This window comes from Podarcis filfolensis (genome assembly GCF_964270895.1).
Source record: "Podarcis filfolensis genome assembly, chromosome: 13".
Classification (NCBI taxonomy): Eukaryota; Metazoa; Chordata; class Lepidosauria; order Squamata; family Lacertidae; genus Podarcis; species Podarcis filfolensis.
Genome location: NC_139615.1, coordinates 26556593 through 26578601, shown reverse-complemented (window position 1 = coordinate 26578601; position 22009 = coordinate 26556593). Strand labels below are relative to the sequence as shown.

General features: G+C 41.2%; 1 protein-coding gene across 15 annotated transcripts in view; it reads right to left on the bottom strand.

Annotated features, from left to right (window-relative positions):
* Nucleotides 1–22009, bottom strand: part of MAPT (microtubule associated protein tau) — an 82908-nt gene that overhangs the window by 47028 nt on the left and 13871 nt on the right. The window contains exon 1 of one of the 15 annotated variants that reach the window (XM_083583000.1): nucleotides 21807–21998. The exons of 2 other annotated variants lie outside the window; for them this stretch is intronic. Coding sequence is in view for 7 of the 13 variants with exons in the window: in XM_083583007.1 (XP_083439133.1) it covers nucleotides 19942–20056 (115 nt within the window). In the remaining 6 variants the exon portion in view is untranslated. Of the gene's footprint in view, nucleotides 1–19941; nucleotides 20073–21687; nucleotides 21999–22009 lie in introns of those variants that run through there. 12 more of the 15 variants (XM_083582999.1, XM_083583011.1, XM_083583006.1 and 9 more) reach the window with 12 other exon arrangements.

Sequence of the window (22009 nt, the reverse complement as noted above, 5' to 3'; positions counted from 1 at the left end):
CAGACCAGAGATTTATGAAATTACAGAACAGCAGTTTGAATATATGAAGAACCCTGCTAGATCAGACCGAAGGACCATGTAGTTCTACATCCTTTTTCACACTGGCCAACCAGATGGCCTATGGCAGGGGTGGCCAACTTCCAAGAGGCTGCGATCTACTCACAGAGTTAAAAACTGGCAGTGATCTACCCGCTTTGGGGGGTTCAGGTCAAAGTTGTTGAGCTTTTTAGGGAAGAGGAGAGCACCATTTTAGGGGGGGTGTAGGGCTAAAATGTTGAGCTTTTTTAAGGGAGCCAAAGTTGTTGAGCTTCTTTGGGGGGAGCCAGTGATCTACCACAGACGTCCAGAGTGATCTACTGGTAGATCACGATCTACCTGTTGGACGTGCCTGACCTATGGGAAGCCCACAAGCAGGAAATGAGCACAACAGTACTCTCCCTCCACTCCCAGCACCAGGCAGCCTCAGCACTGCTCCCACAAGGTGTGGGGTGCAAGTCACCTCATCCACACCTTGTGGAAAAGGGCTGCTTGATGTTGCCGCTGCCTCCTCCTTCACCCGGGGGGCCAGGCTCCCTCTTTCTTCCTTGGCCACTGCAGCAACCTGGATCAAAAATAGCTCCCAGACTACAACCCTCTTCCAGTGGGAAAGTTACAATCCCATCAGTCATAGATAAACCTACCCCTCCAAAACTTGGGTTCAAGTTCAGTTGGCCAACCCTCACCTACCTAACCACAGCTTCAGTACACTAATTTCAGGGATAACTGTTATCCTAGTTTTCAGTGATAAAGCACTATCACTCAGTACAAGAGCCAAAGTAGTTGAGACAAAAGCATGAAATCAGCAATTACTTGAATGGATTTTTAAAGCAAGATTGCAGATGCAAGGGGCCAATTTCAGTCCCACACCTGCTATTTCATGGTGTAAGAGAGACCCTATTCACCGTATAGGTTTTTCTAGTGCAAATAGCAGGCACTGGGGCCACAGCAACAATCTCCTTTCCACACACATACACACACCTGCTCCCAAAGACATTCCACTGTCATGTTCTCCTGCTGCCTGCTGCCTCTAGCCAGTCCTAGCTATATTCCTGGATGCTGGTGTTAGGGAAATCACCACAGCAGAGGTTAGAAATGCAAGGGTATGAGTGTGGAGAAAATCAGGTGGCTGTCACAGTAAGCTTGGACTTGCTGGGTTATCTTTGCAAGGGGCAAAGGAAGGTGGTAGGTTTGGCAAGAAGTATGGAGAAGGGTAAATGGCTTTGAGGAGGATTGGGGGTAAGGTAGAGTTGGCAAGCAAAGGCACAGCACCTAGTACTTAATACATTTCTACACATTTAGCATCACATGTAGTTTAGCATAAAAAAAACTAAGATCATGGCCACTGGTCCCATCTCCTCCTGGCAAACAGAAGGGAAAGAAATGGAGGCAGTGAGAGATTTTACTTTCTTGGGCTCCATGATCACTGCAGATGGTGACAGCAGTCACGAAATTAAAAGACGCCCGCTTCTTTGGAGAAAAGCGATGACAAACCTAGACAGCATCTTAAAAAGCAGAGACCTCACCTTGCCAACAAAGGTCCGTATAGTTAAAGCTATGGTTTTCCCAGTAGTGATGTATGGAAGTGATAGCTGGACCATAAAGAAGGCTGATCGCCGAAGAATTGATGCTTTTGAATTCTGGTGCTGGAGGAGACTCTTGAGAGTCCCATGGACTGCAAGAAGATCAAACCTATCCATTCTTAAGGAAATCATCCCTGAGTGCTCACTGGAAGGACAGATCCTGAAGCTGAGGCTCCAATACTTTGGCTATCTCATGAGAAGAGAAGACTCCCTGGAAAAGACCCTGATGTTGGGAAAGATTGAGGGCACAAGGAGAAGGGGACGGCAGAGGACGAGATAGTTGGACAGTGTTCTCGAAGCTACGAACATGAGTTTGACCAAGCTGCGGGAGGCAGCAGAAGACAGGAGTGCCTGCCGTGCTCTGGTCCATGCGGTCACGAAGAGTCGGACACAACTAAACGACTAAACAATAACAACAAATAGTTTGGCCCTCAGATAGTGAAAGTTATACTCACAGAGTGCAATTTCCATTCTAGGACCTGTGAGTGCAGTTATGCCCGTATGGGCCTTTCCTGGTACCACTGGATCCTCTCCCCTCACTGAAATTAGGCTTCAAATAGAGCAGACTGGAGTGTGTGGTTATTTTATGCACGAACAAGGGAAGCACACTGATTGTTGTACTTTAAGGCCAAATCTGAATTACAAGATAGCAGTTATATGTGTGGGAATGCATACAGCTCTGAAATATGCTCCTATACATCAACTACTGCCTCCCACCACTGTGTGCTCTGCACATACAAATGAATAACTTAATTGTCTAGCTGATCATCTGTCAATCTTCCAGATCACCCTTTATTATAATTAATCACTCAAGACAGTTGTATTACTGGAAATTTATAGAACAAAACACAAAAACACTTAGCGAGGGGGGGAAGCCTACATAATGCAAGCAACCAGTCATGACGACCAGTCAGCAAGAATTAGATGCTCACAAAACATTTTTGTTACAATGAAGTGAGGACATGCTCCCCCTCTGAGACATGAATGCTAGAAGAATTCAGTTTTCATAAATTATTATATGAAATATAGTATCTCAGACTACTGTGCGGATCAGAATTCAGCAATCTATTGGATTTTACACTTCTCCAAACATTGCAATGCACCTCAGCAATTTAAAAATTATCTCAGAATATATATTTAAATATATACTTTGAGAACACACATAAACATAAATATGCATTTTGAGAGGATTAATGCAGAAGTAGCATGAAATTATGGGTAAAAACATGCAAAAACCCCCACAAAACCTGACAGATCAGAAACTGTCAGATTTGTCCATCTCAACTTTCAAGTGCAATGCCTCCAGAAAACAGTTGTTTTCAGACTGGGCCTATTTCACATGTTCACCATGTACTATATATTTAAAGCACATGACTTCCTCCGAAGAATCTTGGGAACTATAGGTTAAACACACTGGGAATTGTAGCTCTGTGTACGAAGCCTTTGAGAACAATCTGCAGCCTTAGTCAATCATAACCAACTTTAGCCGGATCTGAGCACCTTCTCATAGTTAACCGTTATTCCTAGCTCATGTGGCATTATAATAAACATAATATGGTAGGCTATAATTTTCATGGGACAATTCTGTGCATATGACAGGCCAAAAGTGGATGCAAAATGCTGGTACTCAATAGCACTGAGAAATAATCAGCACTGAACTAATTTAGTGCTCCCAATTAATTTTTAAAAAACCAAACTACACATGCACTTGCATGCTGTAATTTTATTACAGGCAGTTGGAAGAATTAGAGATGCTCATTACACTTTGTGTGAATTGGCATTCTAGCATGAAATGACTTCTTGAGATTCTGAGTTTTCTTTCTTGAACATTAAAAAGATCTAATTCTTAGTTTGATATATAGCTTGTGAGGCTTCTGCAAACATCATGTGAACTGCCTTACCCCTAACCTACATCTATTTTCCAGAATTGCATTTTTTTAAATGGCAGAATAAGGCAATAATTGTTCATTTAAGCTATCAACTTGACACACTGATTTAAAGTGCATTGCTTCTGGTTCCCTGGGTCTTCTTTGATTAGGAGCGTTGTCCATTTTATTACAAACAACTTAAAAATCAACATATGGATAGAAAGGGGGTGAAGATATCAGCCAGACTTGTTCTCCCCACCCCCAAAGGTGTGGAGCTTTTAATGTATTACCTGCATTTTGTTACATTGTAAGCCACTTTGAGAACTCAGTTAAAAAAAGCAGGATAGAAACCCACTAAATAAATACTAGAATGCCAATCTAGACTTTAGTTGGAGCAGAGTCACAGCCATGCTTCCCATAATGCTTATGGCAGCGTATGACTTGAGCCATTCCAGATGATATTGCAATGTTCTGCTCCAAAAGCCTATTGCTTTTCCCCTTCATTTGCACATTAGTTCTGGCAGGAGGAAGAAACTGCTCTTTGGAAAAGGGATAATTTTGCCTAAAGAAACAAAAAAACAATCTAAGAAACAGATTGTTCTTGCTTTGTTTGTTAGACAGAATTATTGAGAGTATCCATTTTTTTACTAAAAGTAACCACATTATATTGTCTTTACACATTTAACTTTCTACAGTTGAAGTGATCTGTGAAGACTACAATGAGGCATAGATAACTGATGAAGTGGCCTGGCATGGGAATGAACATTCTAAAAGCTGTTCTTTGTTTCCCATTAAAGATGGGTCAATACATGTCTCTTGGGATTAATCAGCACTAATTTAGTCCGGTATTAGTTCTAGTTCTGCTCTATCCTACAACTCCTTACTAGTAATGGAAGAGTAGGGACCAGAGTGGCCTCTGTTCAAATCTCTGCCCAGCCATAAGTTTATTGGGCCAATCTCTTGGACTGACTTCAACACACGATTGTAAGAATAAAATGAGGACGGAAATACCATGCATGCTGCCCTGAGCTCTTTGGAGGAAAGAAAAAATAAAAAGCTTCTTTTTTAAAGAATCCCTTTTTCTAGCCTATCCCTGTGACATTCCATTTCCTATTCCTGCTGTGGAATTGGATATGTACTTTACAGTGGTACCTCGGGTTACATACGCTTCAGGTTACATACGCTTCAGGTTACATATGCTTCAGGTTATAGACTCCGCTAACCCAGAAATATTACCTCAGATTAAGAACTTTGCTTCAGGATGAGAACAGAAATCGTGCTCCGGTGGCACGGTGGCAGCAGGAGGCCCTATTAGCTAAAGTGGTGCTTCAGGTTAAGAACAGTTTCAGGTTAAGAACAGACCTCCGGAACAAATTAAGTACTTAACCCAAGGTACCAATGTACTACTAAGTGAAAGGGCTGGAGACTGCAGGATAAGGAATCACCAAATAAGACATAATTTTATCTCAAAGGCTTTGGGGCAGGGTTAGGCAACCTAAGGCCCATGGACCACAAGCGGCCCACGGGGGTTGTTTAACCAGCCCATAAGCCGCCCCTGAACCGAGTCGCCTGCCCGGCGAGTCCCCGCCCACTGCGCTAAACTGGCACAGCATGGAGCGGGGACTCGCTTCCACAGCGCTGATCATCATGTCTGCACAGACGCCGGAAATCGCGGGTGCGCGCATTCACACGCACGTGCAATCCGGCACACAAAAGTATCTCTGCTGGAGTGAACTGGACCATGCGAGGTAAACCTTGCCGACCCCTGCTTTGGAGAGCCAACAAATTTGCCACAAAAGTAACATTATTGCTAACAGAATGTCTGCCCCTAAAATAAAAACTTGTTCTATGCAGTGGTAGCTCAGTTACAGTCTCAGCCCCAGTTGTGATGAACTTTAGAACATCACCAAAGATTGTGGCAAAAATGTCACATAATGTCAATCTCCACCCACTTCTACTAGGATAGTTACTAGCAAACCACCCACCCACTCACCCAGCCACAAAGAGTGGAAACTGTATCATTAAAAATGGACAGAAAGGCATATTTACATAAAATTTGCAGATGCTAATCTATAGGTACAGAAACAAATTGAGACATAATTAATGAAGGTAGGAGTCTATCAATTGATGAAGATGATCATCCAAATGTCATAGACCAAATGGAGCAAACAGCACGCAGACCTAGTGGTGGGAGGAAAAAATCCTTAAATAAGAGACACGGGGGAATGATTAATGGACTTCAATGTCTGTACACTAATGCGCAAAGCATGGGAAATAAACAAGATGAGCTTGAGCTCTTGGTACAGCAAACTAAATATGACATAATAGGCACCACTGAAACCTGGTGGGATAAGTCCCACGATTGGAATGTAATAATGGAGGGATACAATCTATTTCAGAGAAACAGACCAGACAAGAAAGGAGGAGGAGTGGCGTTATATGTCAGGGATGTGTACACCTGTGAAGAGATCCAAGATTTAGAACCTCAAAGCCAAAGTGAGAGCATTTGGGTCAAAATTAAGGGAGAGAAGAATAACAGTGACCTCATTGTGGGAGTTTACTATAGATCCCCAAGCCAAACAGAGGACATAGATGATGCCTTCCTGGAACAGATGGCCAAGCATGCAAAAGGAAGGGAGATAGTAGTAATGGGGGACTTCAATTATCCAATTTGTTGGATGTCAAACTCAGCCAAGAGCATAAGGTCAAACAGATTCCTCACTGGCCTTGCAGACAACTTCATTGTCCAGAAAGTGGGAGAAGCAACAAGAGGAACAGCCATTTTAGATCTGATCCTAACCAGTGTTGAGGACCTGGTTAGTGGGGTAGAAGTGGAAGGATCATTAGGCGCGAGTGATCATGCTCTTCTGAAGTTTACTATACAGCGGAAAGGAGCAGCCAAGCATACTAGGACTCAATTTCTTGACTTTAAGAAAGCCGACTTCATAAAACTTAGGGAAGTGCTGGGTGAGATCCCATGGACAGTAATACTAAAAGGAAAGGGAGTTCATGATGGCTGGGAGTTTGTTAAGAGGGAGATAGTAAAAGCACAACTTCAGGCAATACCAATGAGACGGAAGCATGGAAGGTGCCTAAAGAAGCCAGGGTGGCTATCTAAAGAACTTTTAACTGAGTTAAGATTAAAAAAGGATGTGTACAAAAAATGGAAAAGGGGGGAAACCACCAAAGAGGAATTCAAACAAATAGCCAGCACATGTAGACACAAAGTCAGAAAAGCTAAAGCACAGAATGAACTCAGGCTTGCTAGAGAGGTTAAAAGCAACAAAAAAGGCTTTTATGGGTATGTTCGTAGCAAAAGGAAGAACAAAGAAACAGTGGGGTCACTCAGAGGAGAAGATGGTGAGATGCAAACAGGGGACACAGAAAGGGCTGAACTCCTCAATGCCTTCTTTGCCTCAATCTTCTCCGATAAAGAAAACAATGCCCGACCTGAAGAATTTGGAGCAAATGATTCAGCAGAGGAAACACAGCCCAGAATAACTAAGGAGACAGTACAAGAATACTTGGCTAGTTTAGATGTATTCAAGTCTCCAGGACCAGATGAACTGCATCCAAGAGTATTAAAAGAACTGGCAGATGTGATCTCAGAACCACTGGCAGTCATCTTTGAGAATTCCTGGAGAACAGGCGAAGTCCCAGCAGACTGGAGGAGGGCAAATGTTGTCCCTATTTTCAAAAAGGGGAAAAGAGAGGACCCAAATAATTACCGCCCAGTCAGTCTGACATCAATACCAGGGAAGATTCTGGAGCAGATCATTAAGCAAACAGTCTGTGAGCACCTAGAAAGGAATGCTGTGATCACCAATAGTCAGCATGGATTTCTGAAAGAAGTCATGTCAGACTAACCTGATCTCGTTTTTTGACAGAATTACAAGCCTGGTAGATGAAGGGAACGCAGTGGATGTAGCCTACCTTGATTTCAGCAAGGCATTTGACAAGGTGCCCCATGATATTCTTGTAAAGAAGCTGGTAAAATGTGGTCTTGACTATGCTACCACTCAGTGGATTTGTAACTGGCTGACTGACCGAACCCAAAGGGTGCTCATCAATGGTTCCTCTTCATCCTGGAGAAGAGTGACTAGTGGGGTGCCACAGGGTTCTGTCTTGGGCTCGGTCTTATTCAACATCTTTATCAACGACTTGGATGATGGACTCAAGGGCATCCTGATCAAATTTGCAGATGACACCAAACTGGGAGGGGTGGCTAACACCCCAGAGGACAGGATCACACTTCAAAACGACCTTGACAGATTAGAGAACTGGGCAAAAACAAACAAGATGAATTTTAACAGGGAGAAATGTAAAGTATTGCACTTGGGCAAAAAAAATGAGAGGCACAAATACAAGATGGGTGACACCTGGCTTGAGAGCAGTACATGTGAAAAGGATCTAGGAGTCTTGATTGACCACAAACTTGACATGAGCCAACAGTGTGATGCGGCAGCTAAAAAAGCCAATGCAATTCTGGGCTGCCTCAATAGGAGTATAGCATCTAGATCAAGGGAATAGTGCCACTGTATTCTGCTCTGGTCAGACCTCACCTGGAGTACTGTGTCCAGTTCTGGGCACCACAGTTCAAGGAGGACACTGACAAACTGGAACGTGTCCAGAGGAGGGCAACCAAAATGGTCAAAGGCCTGGAAACGATGCCTTATGAGGAACGGCTAAGGGAGCTGGGCATGTTTAGCCTGGAGAAGAGGAGGTTAAGGGGTGATATGATAGCCATGTTCAAATATATAAAAGGATGTCACATAGAGGAGGGAGAAAGGTTGTTTTCTGCTGCTCCAGAGAAGCGGACACGGAGCAATGGATCCAAACTACAAGAAAGAAGATTCCACCTAAACATTAGGAAGAACTTCCTGACAGTAAGAGCTGTTCGACAGTGGAATTTGCTGCTAAGGAGTGTGGTGGAGTCTCCTTCTTTGGTGGTCTTTAAGCAGAGGCTTGACAACCATATGTCAGGAGTGCTCTGATGGTGTTTCCGGCTTGGCAGGGGGTTGGACTCGATGGCCCTTGTGGTCTCTTCCAACTCTATGATTCTATGATTCTAATGCAACTGAACAAAAATAAAATACACTAGACCCACAGCTTACATGGGGGTTACATTCTATACATAGGGCATAAAGTCAAAATCAAGTAGAGTCAAAACACAATTGGGTGCAATGGTGTGGGGGGGTGCATGATTGCTAAAGTGTTTTTTCCTTGATGTCCCTCCCCTTTTATTCCCTCCCCCTTCTCTTTCCTCCCCGCCTACCCCCCCCCCCAGGACATTACAGCTCTGAGTTTGAAACTACAGTTCCCAGAATTCTTTAGGGGAAGGGTATATGCACTGAATGTGCTTCAAATGTATGGTGTGGCTCTGCTCATTGCCACCCTAATCTCTACCTACCCTGCATGAAAGGTAGTCCCTTAAATAGGCCAATGATTTGTATTTGGTTGCTGCTATTCACCAGGTCAGGCACATCATATCACTGGTCCCATCAAGTGTGATATTCACTCAGCAGAGGGGGCTACTAGACTTTTGGTGTATAATTCAACTTCTCAAAAATGTTATGAAATAAGCTTTATAATTAGAATGGAAAAACCATTTATAGATACACATGCTGTAAGCATGAACGCACAACCTACTTTAGAGCCAGCCCAAAATAATGTTTCTCTGAAATCTCATGTTACTGAAGATTCATTCATGGTTGCACATAGGATCATATGACTCACTCAATGTCAATAAAATGGTAGCTGGAATCGACTGGTTCTTCTATGAGAATGGGGCAGAGGAAAAGGGAATTCACTTACTTGCATCAAATCACTACACTCACGAAATCAGTTTTTGTCAGGCATCTTAGAGTAGAAAAGCAAGTTTAATTATAAAAAGGACTTCTAAGTTTGTACTTTAAAACAAGGTCAAGATCTCTCTAGAAATTGGCAGCATTTTTAAAGCAGATTATGCAAGGATCAGCAAAATAAAAAATATTTATTTATTAAATTTCTATCCTGTCCTTCAGGGCAGAATTAGCCTCAAGGATTTTTAATTTCCTTCTTTTATCATTTTGGCCTATTATATTTAGCTGTGCAACTATAAAGTTTAGAAAATTGCCGTTTTCCCTCTATATGACAGCTGCACCATGATTTCATGTCCTACATTCAGACTGAGTGGCTGCACATTACTTAACTCTGCCATAGGCATAGATCATTGTCAAAGGAACTATTTTTATAATATAGTTTAATATAAAAATAGAGCTTCATGGCAGAGTTGGTACAAACAGCTCAGATAAGCGCTTTACTAAGATTATCTGGCAATTTATTTTGTTATAATTAATTTTTAAACTGACACAATTTATGTGAGGTGTACTGAGAGTAGAACCACTGAAAATAAAGGACATTACTAACTTAGGTTCATTGGTTTCTATGGGTCTATTCTGAGTAGGATTTGGTTGAATACAACCCTGTTTCCTTTGATTCCAAATGTGTGTGAAGAAAACTAAACTTCAGCCATTTTGTGTTTAGTTATAAAATGGTTGCCTTCTGTTTAGGTATTGGGTCATTTGGAATTTAGAAGCTGTTCCAGGTGGGGTGTGTGTCAAAAAGATCATGGAAGGTAAACTACAAAGAGAAACCTTATACAAATTAGAAATTTAGTAATACTCTATGGCACTACTGATTGAATGGAATATTGCTTATAAGTAAAACTGACAAGGTAGGAAGTCCATTCAAAAAGATTAAAACTGGAAAAAGCCAGGATGCTGAGAGTTGCATAAGACCCAGATTACAGTGATAAAAGAAGCTGATCTAAACAAGAAGTCTGGAAACTGCCCTGCCACAGAAGTAGGATGAGCTGAAGTAAACTTTGCTTAAGTAGGAAAACATTGTAGACAAGATTTAAATGGATGTGTTTTACCATGTTACTTTCATATCCTAGTTGCTTAACTGCTAACGCAGCTTTAAAACCTTTTTTTTCCCCTAGAAGCACCATTATAATAACTACTGCTTTTCAACGCCTTTAGTAAAAACTAAATTTAATGGAGATTTAGCCTTGGCCCGATTCCTTGATTTTTAACTCACATCCAAGCTGCACTCTATCCAGTCCAGCTGGGTCAGCAAAAAGTCTACAAGAAACACCAAAGTTATAACACACGTTTGGGGGCCCGAGGGCCCTCCAGATATTGTTGGACTTCAACTCTCATATATCTATTTCCATACAGCGTCTGGGATGATGGAAGATGTAGTCTAGCAACATCTATTGGGCCACAGGTTCCCTCCCCTAATATAAAGTGCTCTTTCAATTAAGGCAGTTGGGGGGGGGCAACTATCTACTTGGTGGCAGCACAGAAGACCACATAATGGGAAGGGCAAACAAAGGGTGACATTCATTGTTTTGGTCATCTCCCCTTCTCTCCCTTGCATCGTAAACTAACAACCTGTGCTGTGACATCCATGAAATATATACATAGAAGGCGGGGAGTCTAGGGTAGCCTTAGTCCCTTTCATTCATCCTGTTGAACCTACAGATTGAGAATTTCAACAGTTTTGAGATAATGAAATCCTTTGCCCTTATACAGCACTTTTTATCCAATGACATCAACAAGGAGGAACTGTTCAAACTGCTCCCACCTTGCTCCTCCCTTTGTCAAGCTGGAAATAAGCAAACTACAGCAATGGCGTAACATCATGTGCAAATCAGCACATGGAGAGAAACAAACTGCAAGTGTTGATTCACATATAACGCTAAACTGTGGCTTATTTCCTCCCCACTCAGCAGAGAGGAGTAGGGTGGGCACATTACTGCATTACTGGTAATCTATAACATGTTTCAGACTACATCGTACAGTTGGTTATGTGCAGTAGTGTTGTGGCAAGTTCAGAAATTAAGGGTCCCTTCATGAGTCACAACTGCACCTCCCCCCCCCAGCCACACACCCTTCTAATAATACAATAATTAAAAGGTGGGAGGGAGATTATTATGCACTTAGGTTTGTTCAATATCATACAAAATCAATACACAGATTTTTTAAAAAAGATTATACAAGAGTTTTAATTATACAATAATAATTAGGGATGTATTACAATGATCAATACAGATCTCCATGTGTTGCCTTTCAGATAGAGCTGCTATTTTCTGTGCAAATAATTTGGAGTGCTGAAATATCTTTTTTTGGAGTGACATCAACTGTCTTTTCCTTCAGGTTCCAACGTATGTAACAGAACTTGCAAACGATTATTTTGAAACTGAAGCACCTTGTGTTCTCAGTGTTCCTAAATATTTAGCTTTGGAGCATACAGAACAACTCCTCTGTATTCTTCCTGTGTGCCTTCCTCAGAGTGACCCTAGCTAGGAGCCAATCCTGTCACTGACTCACCTCCTTCTACTCTGACTGGCTCCCATCAGCACAAAGGGTGAAAATACGTCTCTGTGGCTAAAAAGCAACCTTTTAGTGCTGATTGGATGGTCATTGATGACAGGGACTCTGCTGCAGGCTCTGTGACCTCCCGCAACCCCAGACCACCACACCTCTAAATATGTGAACACAGCCAGAGTATTTCCACTTTTGCTTTAGGCAATCTGTCATCTTATTTCACCAGACTCACATGCCCAAGTTAATTCCCCTTCCATTTTCCCATGGCAGTTCCCTGCCCCACTTCTCACAGCATCTAAGGTACTGGCTATACTCAAGGCAGAACACTTTCTTCCACTTGCATAACTGCAATATATATGTGATGTCTTCAGCCTAGAACCTTTGGAATTAAACCTTGAAATCCCACCCTCACATCAGTCACATGCCCTCCTTCTGTGTTCCCTGAAATAGAGAGAGTTTAAGCATATCACCAAATGCTTAAATCCAATCCAAGGATAAGTACAGGATTCTGTTTTCAATATCAGTCCTCAGTTCTAGTTCACACACTTAACCAGTTGACAGTCTTCTGCAATGTACACACACAACTTCATCTGAACACATATCCAAGATGTGTGAACATAGATGCTCCATGCAGGGGCCCAGTTTATGTGTATTTCTCCCCTCAAAAAAAGAACTCTTCCTGTCTCACTTTAGGTGTATGTTTGAAGGTAAGCATGCCTACCAAGCCACCATGCAAAGGGGCTCATCAGTCAGTGAGCAGTTGAAGCTCACTTTACACCTCAGGAGATGTAAAGTGATATCTCCTACCACACCTTTCCCACAAAGACATAATTCATTGTCTTGAAGACTGGCTTTCTTCAGTGAAACCTCATTGAAACAACCACAGCTTCTTCCATTTCAAAACTCATTTTGAAGCTTTGCTTCTTCTTTTTTGGCACTGACTCTCTCTTTGTTCTTTCTTTCCTCAGCACCAAAATGCTGAAATTCTACTCAACTTTATTAAGTTCTGAATCAGACATTTTTGGGTGCCATTATAGGAACTTAAATAAATAGAATGAAGATTCTTAGGACACCCAAATCTGAACAATGCCCCTGTGGTTGTGTGGTGAACCCCAAGTCCTACATAACAGTTTCATCATAAAAACAAGTAATTTTCAAACCACTGCCCATATTCCAAGTGAAGAAAGAGAAACCGCTTGCTATATATTTTAAAATAGTTCGTTATAGCAGCAGTATCGTTAAAAGTGAGTCCCAAACTTAAATGTACTTATAATATACTCCACCAGTAATACTTGCATTTTTCTGTGAAAAGTCAACGGACAGTTTGCTTCTTGTATGCTTGTTGTCAATGAATGCAGGCTTTCAAAAAGAAGAAAAAACCACACACAAACAGCCTGCACTTAGCTGAATAGCCTTTGAAATGAAGGCCTCTCTGCTTTCCATCCTCTTAATGGAGTCTCTATCAAAGGCTGCAGGACATAATGCCTGAAATGCTGAAGTTATTTAAATGCTACACCTTAAGTACTTTCCTCGCTACAGAGCACAATACACATCTGCTGTTTTGGTTTGTTTGTTTTTTAAAGGATTTTATTTCCCTTAGCCACAGAATTATGTGTGGGTTGTAGCAAATTATTGCAGTCACAAGCTAAGGAACCTAACGTCTACAGCTGGATCAGTTCCTCAGACCAAATCCATGCAACAACACTGAAATTCCTCCTCTATGTCATAGCTGCCACAAAATATATTTTATCTTCAGTATATTCTTCCTGGACAGTCACATGCCCTCCTTCCATGCTCCCTTAATTGGAGGAAAAATGAAAGACCCAATTTCAATATCAGGACTCCATGTCAGCCACACACTTACCCAGCTGGCAATTCTCTCTATACAGCAGGAAGGTGGACACTTGAATGCAAGAAGTAAATACTTTCCAACTTGCAACAGGAGAGAAAAGCTTCTCTCGGTTACCATTATCCGAGTCTGGGCACTGGGGCAAAGCAGAATTCTATCAAGATCAGGATCAGTAGCAGGCTGCTTTGTGAGGTACCTACGATAGCTCAACATCAACTGCTGACATCAAGACTCTAGCCCCGTAAACAGTGGGGAAACCACTGCTCCTGCTCAACAGGCCACCTTGAGCAGAAGTGGAACAAAGTAGTTGTAAAGAAACATACACACTTACCTGCAGCTAGCCTACCAGCTCCTCTACTCGCCTTGTATATGTTCTCAAAGACACAAAGCCAGGCAGAACTGGGCAGGTTGTAGAACAGCAAACGCTGCTGCCATGCACTACCTCCACAGAACAGTGATGGTTGCTCCTCCTTGCAGCACCTCAATCCAGCTCTCACATGAGTGCAAGCACAAACAGCAGCAGCAGCAGAATGGAAGTACCAGAAGAAAAGCTGGTGTGTTTTGAACACTAGTACGGGTTTTCAGAAGTGATGGAGACTGGGGCTGAAGAAGGGTTGGTACAACAGCTGCAAAACAATTAAATCTTGCCTCCTAATAGAGCCAGTAAGCCTACTGCCACTACAATCATTGGAATCGGGGACAGGCAAGCTATGAGGACAGGGGTTCACTGCAGATCTTTTGCCCAAGAGCCACAAAATCTGGAGCTAGCCATGTCCAGGAAATGCCCCATGGACTAGCACCATTCATGGGGGGGGGCTAACCTAGGTCTTCAGATGTTTTGGGGTTACCAACGGCCATCAAGCCCAATGGTCAGGGATGATGAAGTTATAGTCCAGCACCGATTCCTCATGAAATCTATAAATATTCAGAAAATTTCAATAGTGCTCTATAAGTTGTCAAATTTGGAAAAATAGTATCTGGCTGCAGAAGTGAAGAGAGGGTTAATATCACATGTGGGTGATTTTCCAGAGTCTGGTACAGTTCCATTAATTGAAAGAGCGAGTTCCTCTACATTGTCCCTTGATTTTATGCTCTCCATAAACAAGCAACAGTAGCCCTCCTGTAATGCTGCGTAATAATTTATCACTCTGCTTCTTAATACTCCACTGCTGTAGTCTCTGGGAATGAAGCCACAGAAAGGAATTATGTGAGCTCCCAAATGCTCAACTTTTATGCCAACACACAGATTTGGTTTTGTCCTTTGATGTCACCTCAGGCTGGAAAAGATGTTGCTCTTTCTATGTCTTGGACCATTAAGAGCTGCATGGTCCAAGGTTCATTTTCTCAGGTTAAGCAAGTAAGACTTTGTTCCAAAGCCTTTCTAAAGATATACCGGTATTTCTGGCAGTGGAGTGTAGGAAATTATTTACTGGACTTGGACAGTATCAGCAAAGAGAACACAAGAAGATTTGGAGTTAGGTACCATCAATATGCAGATCACACCCAGCATAACTGATGGTTGAGAATAGAAACTGGCAGGATGAAGACAAAGAATACATAGGTGCAAATCTGCTCAGGTAAATGATGTTCATCCTGTTTTGGACAGAGTTGTAGTGTCTCCAAAGGAATTGGCCTGCAGTCTCAGAGTGCTTCTTAAACCATCTCAATCACATTTCCATATTGGCAGAAAGCACCTTCTAGAAGCTTAAGCTGCTTTGTCAGCTGCATACCTATCTGAACTAAGAAAGCCAGGTCTCAGGTCTCATGCTCCGGTGATGGCCAGGTTAAACTACTGTTATCTAGTATACATTGGGTTGCCTCTGAAGACAGTTCAGAATCACAAGTTAGTTTAGACAATAGCTGCTAAATAACAAAGACCAGGCATTATAAAATTATACTAGTGCTCCATCAACTGCACAGACTCTCAATTCATTTCCAGGTTCAGTTCTCAAGTGCTAGTTTTTATCCTTCATGGCTTGGCACTAGGATACCCAAAGGATTGTATTAACATGTTCCTGGACGTACACTAGGCAAGGCTCTTTAAGTTCTTCCACCACTTGAGGTGCAGATGGCTACCAGAGAAAGGGCCTTCCCAGGAAGAGCATTATAAAATCAGGGCACCACCACTGAAAACTCATTTCAGCACCAAATAAGATAGATATTTATCTTTTCAGGCTTTGCAATTCAATTTGACCCGTTAACTGGATTTGTTGTTTTTATGCTGCTTCTAGTGATTTACTGGTTTTAATACAGCTCCATATGCTTTTAAAATGTTTTGTTGTGTTTTTACATTTTGTAAGCCAATTTTATTAAAGTGTGGGGTAGAAATACCTCAAAATTTAAATAAGATTTTTCCTTTGTGGTCTTGGTAATGGTGTGGGCTGAACATCAGATCAGCCAGCATGCAACTGGAATACAACTGGACATATCTATATGTCAAAAGTTGATGCACAGCATTAAAAGTGTTAAATTTAAAAAGATCAGAATTATTGCCAGGAATGTATTCACCACAAGAACTTTTTTCCTTGAGGAAACTATATATACGGTAAACATAGTTAGACAAACATTTTCCTATAACCTTGTAGACCACAGAACACGTGTTCTCATTTGTTTTATAACATGTAGTAGCTCCAGTGTTTTATGCTATTTAGCATCCTTGTCATAAGCTATAAGAATTTTTTAAAATGAATCAGGGTGCACAAGTAGGAATGGGCAAATACTTCCATTCTGTATCAGTTTCACATCCACTCAATACATTCAATAAGTCTTTCCTGTTCTGTTTTTTAAAAAAATGTATAAAATGTACACATGCATTTTTTATACTTCTCAATGCATTTCCCAAGAAAAGACACACCTTCTATGCATTTTTAACTAAAACTGCAAGGCAAATTTTGAAGAAGTGTGCAGTTTAATAGCTGCATTCTGATCCATATACAAGTCTAGGACTGCCAAATTTGTTCACTTGAATCAATGACTGAGCATTTTCTAACTATCATTTCATAACCACCAGTTTTGTCTTTGGATCCATAGTGCCTTCTAAAACTATACAGTTCACCCTTAAAGTGCTGAATTAAGAGTCTGGTATTCCTATTCTTTAGTTCAGAACCATGTTTCTTCTATAGAATGAATTAGTTTTGAGAGTGATAGGAAGAAATTTATACAGTAAGTTCTTCTAAAACAAGTAATTCTAGGCCCATTTTTCCTTTTCAACCTCCTTGCATGAGTTTTAGAGTTTACTCTACAGTTTAAGACCAGTTGTGGCTTTTTGGATCTTAGGATAAAATGCAAGCTTGGAGCAAACTCCCGAAGGAGATTGCATAAAAGGTTCTTGTAATGACTTTCTTAGAAGCTTCTTTCTAAAAGATAAAAAGCTCCTCGTTCAGAAGACACACTGAAGATCTACAAGTTCAAGGTCTCTGCTGTTGCTTAAAACCATTGCATTAAAACCACAGGGAAGCTACCTGTCAACTCAGATTTGTTCATCCAGCAACTGTCCAGGTCTTAAGCAGATAGATCTTCCACATGACCTCCTACCAGATATTTTAGCTGGAGATACTAGGGACTGGACCTAGGACTTTCTACATCCCAACATGGACTCTACCACCTAAGGTTCCTTCCCATCACAATAATATTTACAGATAACTAAATGGTTCTCGTCTCTTTTTAAGAATAAGTAGGAGTCTCTGAAGTCATGTCTTGATAACAGAAACAATGGCTTATATCAGGTTGTATCCAACATAGAATAGAACTATTTAAATTAATGGTCATTATTAACTTTGGTCTAGTAATTTCATTGGGTCTACTCTGAGTAGAACATAGCTGGCTACAACCCACTGAGTTGGCACACCCACTACAGAATTAATGAAACTGTCAATGCTGATTTAAGGATGCAGGTTAGGTTTTTTTAAAAGACATTCCTATATTTACAAATATAGCAGAGAGAAGAAAAGCAAATAAAACCTAATAATTAAAAAACCCCAGTGCCAGCTGATAATAACAGTAAGTATATTCCACCAATCCTGGTTTATATGTACAGTACTTATATGTACATTATTAATAAAGACAGTCCAAATAGGTATCTAAACTAATTATTACAATCCACGTGTTCAAATACAGAAAGGGCAGTGAGATCTTCAATCCATTGGGTGATAGATGGTAGATGTTTGTCCTTCCAACCTTGCAGTATAAGTCTCTTAGACACCAAAAGGACTCATAGAACTCACTTTTGTTGTCATTCGGTTAGTTCAATATAATTTATGAGTGCAAATATTAATGATTTTCTCAAAACAAAGTTGATATGAGCAGTAACTTCTGACAAGAAAGAAACCATTACAGGACATGCCCACATCATAAAGAGGAATTTTCAGCATTACACTGCCAACATCTAACTAACAAATCTCTTCCTATAAGAGCACTGTGATGTCCAACATATGGAAACATGATTTTTTGTTGTATCACTCTCAATTTTAAATCTAACGAAACACTGCATATACATGCAACTTTCGATTGACAGAGCTGAATGGAATACTTTAACCCTCTGTTCCATTCAACTTTAAGATCCTGGACATAACACTTTTTTTTAAAGAAGAACATTATTCAAGGCATACATTTACATTAGCATGCAATGATCACTCTTTTACAAAAAAAAAATAAATGGTATGAGGAGGCTGCTAAGTTTATGAAGTATTTTCTGAAATATGAAGTTTGTTTTGTTTTTTAATAGCTGCTTCTGATCAAGAGTATGTTCACACTCAAAAATGCATCAGGCATAATAAAAAAGTAGAGTAAGTTTGTGAATTATATAATTTTCTGCAGCAACTTTTGCGGTTTATTTCCTCGTGTGCTGCTGTTCTGCATGAAATCTGCACACACACCCCAGCACAAAGAGACTATCAAACAAATGTGTTTTTTTCCTGGAGAAATATTGGGCCTTAAATTTGGTAGGCTGCACAAGATACAATATATGCAGATCAGCAAAATAAAAATGGCATACCACAAGGTATGCATTTTAAATATATTTTAATGATAAAATTAGTTTAAAACAATTTGATGTTGACATATGGAGGAGGGCGTTATGTGCATGCATATACCTCTACCTTACTTCGAAAGTATGAGCTATGAGAACTCTTCTTTACAGGGAATGGAACTCTCAGTCAAGATACAATATACCTACCTTCTTGTTGTTGGCTTTTGCGGGGGGCGATACAGGGAAATGGGTTTCTACTTATAATACATTGAAATCATGCAAACAACTTGGTGCAAGTGTGGAAAACCCATGTTGTCTTTGAATTTGATGTATTTAGGTATGACGCTTGAAAGTAATGTTTCATAAGTATAGTGGTAACTTCAGTTGAGTTTCTTGTGCAAATTAGGTTGGAACCCTAAACACACTTAGCAGTAATAGTACCTCACTGAACACAGTGGAACTTCCTTCCAAATAAACATGATAGTATTGCTCTGCTATGCACTGGTGAGGTTGTCTCTGCCTGTTGGCACTGCAACCACAAATACATCTACTGGAATGCTCAGACACACACCAGTTAGAAGGAACTAGGGGGAAACCTGATGGCCACATCAGCTTTTTCCTTGGTTCCAAACAACCCAAGAAATAAGAGTTTCTCCAGCTAAAATACCTGTATTAGCTGGTGGCAGGAATTTCCCTAAATTTCTTCTAAAACATTAAGTGAAATGCAAGGATGATGCAAGACCAAAATCTGGCTAACTCCAGTACCAGATCCTAGAGACAGAGCTCTTTTCTTATAACCATAAAATTAAAGCTTTGCAATGCATCTAAAGGGATTACCACCAAATATGTTCAAATGCTATGCTTTCATTCATGACTGAAGTAGAATAGAAAGAAGTCTTAATAAATAATGTATTAGAGAGCTGGTGTAGTGGCCAAGAAGTTCCTTCTTCAAATCTCACCTCAGCTATGAACTCAGAGACCAGTCAGTCCCTCATCCCCAATTCCCACCTGTAGCATAGGGACAATAAACTAACCTACCATACAGGATTGTTTTAAGAATTAATGACATCATATGCAAATGATTTAAAAAGTCTAAAGAACTATAAATTAGCAACCATGGATTAGGGAAGTTATAGCACATACCCTGACTATTTAAAAGGCTGAATAAATATATGGACAATCCCAGGAATCTTTTTTACCCTAGAATTATATGATCTCACCAGCCTAACCATGCAGCCCTTGCTGACAAATCAGTGGCATTACTTACCAATATAGTAGTTTATTTGCACATTACAATGACCAATTATCCCCACTAAAAAAAATGGAAGATGCAGCATCAATTGCGGGAAAAATCCATAATAAAAATGTGTTTCTATATTCATTCTAGCAAGGCATCTATTTTAATGCCAATTCTGCTGGTAGACAAAAGGGTTTTTCCTCTCTATCCCCACCCAAAACTACAGGAGCATACCACAGTCTTTACCCAATGAGAACTGCACTTTGCATCCATGTATTCTAGCCTAGCAGGGGCGTGACCAGCTGCTGCTATTACACTCAGATCCATTTTTCTCTCAGAGAAAACCATCTGAGACAGAGAGAAAAACAATGAATGCACAGAATAATCAAGCTGGAATCTTTGGGTGACTATGATTCTCTAGAAAGCTGTGTGCGCCCCCACCCTCCCAGCTCTCCACCACATCTTGATCAGGAATCATCTATCTCCCTGTTAGATTTCTGCTCAGAACAGTAACTATTAACATAATAAGCATGGAGAAGGGGGAGAGTCATTTTCATTCTCTTTCAACTCACCAGACTTGTGCTACTGTTACACCCAAGAATTAAGAATCCTAAATATAAATCCCATAATACTGACCCATATAGAGGAACAAAGCAACTCAGCTCTTAGAAAAGAGTACTGTGCAGGTCATTTACCCTATCTCAGATTTCCACAATGAAAAAAAAATGCTAACACAGAATACATTTTCCTTTCTTAGACTATTTTCCCCAACATCATAATTATCTAAGCAATACTAGAAATATGACATGGACTGCAAAACATGGCACCACTGATATGAAGGAGAGCCCACCCTTTTTCTCTCTCCAAGATCCACACCTACTGCAGCACCAACAGCCTATCATTCGCCATCACCCTCACAATCAAAACCAGTCTCCCAAGCAGGAAACCAAACCTATCAGAGACAAGAGATGGGGGGAAATGACAGTTAACAGGGTCAAAAAAGGGGTTCCTTAAAATTCACCTATAATTCCAAATGAAGTTAGCAGATCATTTGTTAAATGATAAAATAAAATGTTACATATGGGTGTTTTTTAAAAAGAAAAAAGAAAGTGTGCCTCAAATTGCCAAAAACAAGCAAAAACTGCATTCCAAGCAACTTATTACTATACAATGTTATTTTTTTTAAAAAAAGAATAAAAGTAGATGTCGTTGTTGCAAAATATTTATAAAGAGATACATACAATCAAGCCTACCCTTGAGATCCTAAGAGACACACCCCTACTGCCCCATTTTGCATTACGATTACAAGCCTCTCCACTGAATGATGATAGAAAGGAGCCCTAATAGACCAGGGAGGAAAATAACATATTTGTACTGCCACACGCGCTGGCAGGTGGCGAGTGCGTATTTCTTTGCAATAGGGCTCCTCTTTTCAGAGGCAGGGGTGTGGTTAAAGGAGAAGAGATGAATGCTGTTCAGATTGCTGAAAATTAGGAGAGTTGTATAACTGTGAAGAGAGCATTAAGAGATCTACCGACATCATATGCAAACGGAATTACGCCGCGTACTGAAGCCATCGGATCCAAAGCTATATTGCATGGCGCGGCGCCTCTCCCTCCAGCCACTGCAAGCGCATTGACTGCGTAACCGCACGCACCTGTACGCCTAACGCACCCCCGCCCGTCCATCCCCACCACCCAAAGGTTTGTAAAGTCTGAAGGCCCTCGGTGCAGCTGCTCTCCTAAGAGCAGATCGCACCGTGCTGGGAAACCCTACCTGGCGCTGCGGCTGCTAATGCTGCTGCAGGGAGAGATCTCTGGAAAGTCTCGCTCACCAAAGCCGGGAGGAGGGGGAGTGACAGGAAAGAGGGAGAGACAGACAGAAAGAGAACGCGCCTATCTAGCGACGGGAGCGCGCACAGGCTCCGGAACCTTCCCAAGAAGAACTCGTATATGCGCGCTCGCAAGGGCCCTCCCAGCTCCTCGAGAAATAAGGTTGCTCCCACAATGAAAGGCTGCCCGAGATGGCTCTCCCACGCACGCGCACAATGCCCGCCCGTCTCATCTTTCAGACACCTCCCTACGACCGTAAGCGCATG